Genomic DNA, 6,174 nt, shown 5'->3' on the forward strand with positions numbered 1-6,174 from the left:
TTTTTTTTTGTGTGTGTGTGTGTGTGTGTCTGCTGGAATATTGTGGAAGAAGCACTTTTTGGACCTATAGTGGCGTTTGGTAAACGCCACTACAAGTCCCCCTTTTTTTTGCTGAATTCTTTTTTTTTTTTTTTTGGCTGGGCTATAGTGGCGTTTGCAAACGCCACTATAGGTCCTACTGTTACAAGGGCCTCTAGTGGCGTTTGTCAAACGCTACTATAGGCCCTATCCAACCAAAAAAAAAAAAAAAATTGCCTATAGTGGCATTTGACAAACGCCACTATAGGTCCTATTCCAAACGCCGCTATAGGTCCCCCTTTTTTTGCTGATTTTTTTTTTTGCAGGGCCATAGTGGCGTTTGGAAACGCCACTATAGGCCCTACCCAACCGAAAAAATAAATAAATAAATAAAAAGTGCTTATAGTGGCGTTTGACAAACACCACTATAGGCCCTTGTAAGACTAGGACCTATAGTGGCATTTTAAAAATGCCATTCTAGGCCTTTAAAACGCTACTATAGACCCATTTTTCCAAACGCCACTATAGGGCACCTATAGTGGCGTTTTTTACAAACGCCACTAAAAAAAACGCCACTATAGGACCATTTTTTTGTAGTGATGGTACATGCTGAATGATCCAATAATGTGACCCTTGCTCTGGATCCAAACTTTTTTCGAATTCTGTGGGCATATTTGTAATATTCAGTTCTTTAAGGTTTCTAAGGTGTTGGAAACCAGACGGTACCTCCTTTAGTTGTGGACAATCCACAATATGCAAGCTTTTAAGAAGGGGGAACGCTTCTTTTTCTATATTCAATGAATTCAATTCAGACAAATCTACGAGCCGTAGTTCCTTGAGTTTTGAAAATACCCCTTTCCCAATTTGCAACTGCTCTCCACTGTATGCTTTCATTCCCAGTACGAGCTGCACTAGATTAGGTAGATTTTGAAATGCATTGAGTGGATCATCACTCAACCTTGTCCAATAAATCTTTAATGAGACTAGGCGTTGAAGTTCTGAAATCCAGTCAGGCAACCTGGCTAAACGCCCAATTATGTAGAGGAATTGAAGACATTTAGGAGGAGATGAAATGAGCTGTAAATCGATGACCTCATCTTCGTTGATCGAACTTACAGATAGATGTTTTAAGCAGTTCATGTTCTCAATAGAGACACACAAAGCCCTCCCAGTTTCCCTAGTTAGGTTTACCAAGCGAAGTTCCCTCAATTGACTCAATTTTCCCAACTCTTCAATCAATTTGAGCCCTCCATAATTTGCGTCCACGTATTTTAGCACTGTCAGTGCCTTTAAGCATCCAATGCTCCAATGTAATTTAACTCCTCTTATAATATTAAGACCCATTTCCATCGTGGCATCAAAATAGCGGACTACAAGATGACGTAGCTTATGAAGCATGTTGATTGTAACTGGAATCTCCTGTATTGTGGTTTGCCACATTAACAAAGTCTCTAGATACTGCAACTTTCCGATGGAGTTTGGGAGTGTCTTCACTTCTGTATTATTTAAGTTTAAATACCTTAAGTGAAATAAATTTCCCACCTCTTCGGGAAGATGATCTAGTGGAGTATTTTTAAAATCCAATACTTTCACAAGCTTGAAATTTTGAAGAAATTTACTCATGAAGGATATTGGAAATTCATTAATATTGAAGAATAAAAGAGAATGGATATGAGATTTCTTAAATTGCTCCAGCACACCAAGTGAAGCTCTATTAACTGACACACGTCAAGTTAGTCCTTCAAAACTAGACTCTTCTTTGGATAAACCATGATAGAAACTTAGATCTTCCATCTTTTGTAGGATGATCTCATGCAATAGATCATGGATTCGACAGCGTTTAACTTCTCCACCATAGCCTATTTTTAACACTTGAACCAAGCTTCTATTAATCAGCCTGGTCAAGTATTCTCGAGCAATATCTTCCAATGCTTTATCATTTATTTTTTTGACAAAACCTTCAGCTATCCATTGTCGAATCAATCTTGTACATTGAATGCCAAAACTCTCTGGATACATGCCAAAATATAAGAGACAAGATTTGAGATGGTAAGGCAAGTCTTCAAAACTTAAAGATAGAACTTTGTTGACACTAGCAAGATGGGGATTTCTTCCTAACTCAAAGCCAAGATTTTCATGCAAGTTTCTCCATTCAAATAAGGTCTCGTTCTTGGTTGATAAAAGACCACCTATAGCAGTAATTGCAAGTGGTAATCCTTGGCATTTCTTAACAATTTCATGAGACAATTTCTCCAACTCTGTGGGGCATTGCCCTCCAAAGTGAAATTGGAATGCTCTTTTGCAAAAGAGATCCCATGCCTTCTCCGGAGGCAGTGGTTGCAACTGATGAGCAAAGACATGTGAGGATTTTTTGCAAAAATTAACAACTTCCCACTTACGTGTTGTGATCATTATTCTACATCCTTTGCTATTATCAAGTAAAGCATGCTTTATATCCTCCCAAAAATCTATTTTCCATATTGAAGAGGTAAAATTTGGGCTAGAGATGGGCCTGACGGTCATCAGCTGTGGATCGATAGAGGACGGACCCATTATCTACCACACCTGTTGTAAATGGATCCGGTATGGAATATCAGCAGGTCCAAAGCCCATGAGGAGGGCAGAAAGGCCCTTGATATGGGATACTTGCTAAACACTTCATAGAGTCCGAAGACAAATAGAATTCTAGCACAAAAAGGATTCTATAGGATGTTTTCTATAAGGAAAAGACTTCCGCACCAAGGGTGAGACATCAATCCCCTACTACTACTATAAAAGCCCCAATACCCTCATACATCAAGATATGCATAATTTACCCTCTCTAGCACTCTAGAGTTGTGAGAATATTATTGACTTAACCTTCAGAGAGTATTTGGCCGGCACCACAATTAGGTTTTTCTTCTTCGTATTATGCAAGTTCACGTTCGAGCGTGTAGGTATCGTGTAGCTCACTGGTGAATTTTTTGGCATCATCAGTTGGTGCTGTCTGTGGGAAACTTAGTTGAGATTCAAAAGCCATACTATCGTTTCCTGAACTTAAGGGTTGCATGGTACTCACTCGCTTGATGGCAGCCACTAACGACGTTCAAGGAGACGAACCACCCACGACTGCCCTCGAGAGACAAGTTCGAACTTTCGTTGCCGCAGTGGAACGTCTCACCAAACAAAACCACGACTTAGAAGAACAGCTGCGCCAGAAGAATGCAGAACCGAATGACCAACAAGAAGATCAAGAAAGGACCAACGCTGCAAGAAAAAACCAGGAGAAACCTGAAGGCAACCATGCCCCAAGCAGACCAGAGAGGTAGAACTTGAGCATGCCATCCTTCACGGATGCGACTCTACCACATATTGCCGCAGAGATGCAGGCGATGAGGGAACAAATGGAGGTTATGATGAACGTGCTCAAGGGACGAGTTTCTAGTGACTTTGACGATTTAGTTAACCGCACCAACTCGCCTTTCACTGCTGTCGTGAACTCCTTCCCCCTACCCCATAAATTCCGCATGCTACATATAGAAAGCTATGACGGCGTGAAGGATCCTCTCGACCATCTAGAAACCTTCAAGACCCTAATGCACCTTTAGGGGATAGCAGATGAGATCATGTGCTGGGCCTTCCCCACAACACTCAAAGGCCTCGCAAGGGTATGGTTCAGCCGACTGATGCCAAACTCCATCGGCACCTTCAAGGAGCTGAGCGCTCAGTTCACTACACACTTCATTGGAGGGCACAGGTACAAGATGTCCATAGCTTGTCTGATGAGTATTAAACAACGGGAGGACAAGACGCTGAGGGCTTACATAACACGCTTTAATAAGGAAGCGCTCTCAATAGACGAAGCCGACGACAAAATACTAGTAGCGGCTTTCACGAACGGGTTACGGAAGGGCAAGTTTCTATTCTCTCTATACAAGAACGACCCTAAGACCCTGTCAGAAGTACTTTATAGGGCAACTAAATACATTAACGCGGAAGACGCGTTGCAGGCCCGAGAGGAAAAACCTAGGAAAAGGAAGCGGCAGGACGAAACAAGATGGGACCAAGGGTCGAAGAGGCCAAGAACGGGAGAACGAAGGGATGAGCGGCGCTCCAAGCCATTAGGGGGAGGTTTATGAGCTTCACCCTGTTAACTGCCCCAATAGAACAAGTCCTAATGCAAATCAAGGACGAAGGGGCTCTAACCTTCCCTGGGAAACTGAAAGGAGATCCCAGCAAAAGATTAAGGGACAAATATTGCCATTTCCACTGCGATCACAGTCACGACACAGCTGATTGCTATGACTTAAAGCAATAGATAGAGGCCCTTATCAGACAAGGAAAATTGCAAAAGTTCATCAGAAAAGAGAGGATGGATCTGACACCTCAAGAGCAGCAGCCCCGAAGGGATAATGAGCGTCCTAGACCCCCAATCGGAGACAAAAGGATGATTTTGGGGGGAACATCAACATCCGAATCGTCGAAGAAGGCCCAAAAGACTTACCTCCGAATGGTTCACAACGTCTAGCTGACGGGCTCAGCGCCAAAGATAGCGCAGACAGATAGCTTTATTGTCAGATTCTTAGAGGAAGATACACGATGTCTTCACCATCCGTATGACGACGCATTGGTTGTCACCCTACGAGTGGGAGAGTAAAACATGCACAGAGTGTTGGTGGACAATGGTAGCTCAGCGGACATTCTCTATTACCCAACATTCCAGCAAATGAAAGTTGATAGGGAACGACTGATACGAATAGACACTCCGTTGGTTGGCTTTGGGGGAACAAGAGTGTTTCCATTGGGCGCAGTCACGCTTTCGGTGACGGTAGGAGATTACCCCCGGCAGATCACACAGGACGTGACGTTCATTGTGGTCGACTGCTCATCCATGTACAATGCTATCATCAGACGACCTACCCTCAATGCATGGAAGGGAGCGACATCAACTTACCACCTGATGATCAAATTCTCTACAGAGTACGGGATCGATGAGTTACAAGGGAACCAAGTGGCAGCCCGTGAGTGCTACATTGCCATGCTAGAAATGGAAGACCAGTAGCAAACCATGTGCATAGAGGAGACACGGACGGCAGCGGAGCCAGTGGAGGAACTAGAAGAGATAACCCTTGATAAGTCGAAACTTGAACGGACTACCAGAATGGGGATGCTGGCCAGCCAGCCAATCCGTCAAGCCCTTATAGCATTCCTCAGAATGAATCAGGATGTGTTCGCCTGGAGCCACGAGGACATGCCCGGAATCGAAAGCTCAGTCATAGTTCACAGGTTGAACGTAAACCCATCATTCTCGCCAGTCCAACAGAAAAAGCGAGTGTTCACCCAGGAGCGAGACGAAGCAATAGCAGAAGAGGTGAAGAAGTTGCTGGAAGCAAATTTCATTCAAGAAGTCTACTTTCTCGACTGGTTAGCAAACGTGATAATGGTTAAAAAAGCTAATGGGAAGTAGCGAATGTGTGTCGATTTCACGGACCTCAACAAAGCATGCCCAAAGGACAGCTACCCACTACCCCGGATAGACACCTTAGTAGACTCGACGGCAGGACACCAGCTTCTAAGCTTCATGGATGCTTTCTCGGGCTATAATTAAGTTAAGATGGACGAAGCGTATCAGGAGAAAACCTCCTTTGTCACTAGCCAAGGGCTCTTTTGCTACAAGGTAATGTCATTTGGACTTAAGAACGCAGGCGTAACGTACCAAAGACTGATGAATAAAATGTTCGCGCACCAAATCGGCCGGAACATGCAAGTCTATGTCGACGACATGCTTGTAAAAGGCCCACTCAAAAGTGATCACCTGAAGGACCTCTAGGAGACCTTCGACACTCTTCGCTCGTATAATATGAAGCTCAATCCAAACAAATGGGCATTTGATGTGACGGCAGGGAAGTTCTTGGGATTCATGGTATCCCACAGAGGAATAGAAGTCAATCCAGAAAAGGTTCGGGCCATCATGGAGTTGGAACCACCGAAAACAATCAAGGATGTGCAAAGACTGAACGGCAAAATTGCTGCCTTGAACAGGTTCGTCTCAAAAGCGACGGACAAATGTCTACCCTTCTTCAGAAGAAGAATGCCAGAAGGCCTTTGAAGAGTTGAAGAAGTACCTTACGTCTCCACCATTGCTCAGCCCCTCCAAACCAGGAGAAGAACTTTACC

At 43.8% G+C, this 6,174-nt stretch overlaps 2 protein-coding genes across 2 annotated transcripts; one reads left to right on the forward strand and one right to left on the reverse strand.

Annotated features, from left to right (window-relative positions):
* Positions 1-1,746: 1,746 nt before the first annotated feature.
* Positions 1,747-2,571, reverse strand: LOC136068281 (toMV resistance protein Tm-2(GCR236)-like). The gene has a single exon (XM_065775213.1). The coding sequence runs from the start codon at positions 2,569-2,571 to the stop codon at positions 1,747-1,749; it is 825 nt and encodes a 274-aa protein (XP_065631285.1).
* A 1,112-nt stretch (positions 2,572-3,683) lies between these two features.
* LOC136068282 (uncharacterized) lies at positions 3,684-4,136 on the forward strand. The gene has a single exon (XM_065775214.1). It carries the CDS (start codon positions 3,684-3,686, stop codon positions 4,134-4,136), a length of 453 nt encoding a protein of 150 aa, XP_065631286.1.
* Positions 4,137-6,174: the final 2,038 nt, after the last annotated feature.

This window comes from Quercus suber, unplaced genomic scaffold (assembly GCF_002906115.3).
Source record: "Quercus suber isolate HL8 unplaced genomic scaffold, Cork oak 2.0 scaffold_107, whole genome shotgun sequence".
NCBI classification, from domain to species: domain Eukaryota; kingdom Viridiplantae; phylum Streptophyta; class Magnoliopsida; order Fagales; family Fagaceae; genus Quercus; species Quercus suber.

Excerpts from the sequence above, each read along its gene's own strand:
- LOC136068282 (XM_065775214.1), top strand. The coding sequence starts at position 3,684 with ATGCCAAACTCCATCGGCACCTTCAAGGAGCTGAGCGCTCAGTTCACT.
- LOC136068281 (XM_065775213.1), bottom strand. The coding sequence starts at position 2,571 with ATGGGTCCGTCCTCTATCGATCCACAGCTGATGACCGTCAGGCCCATC.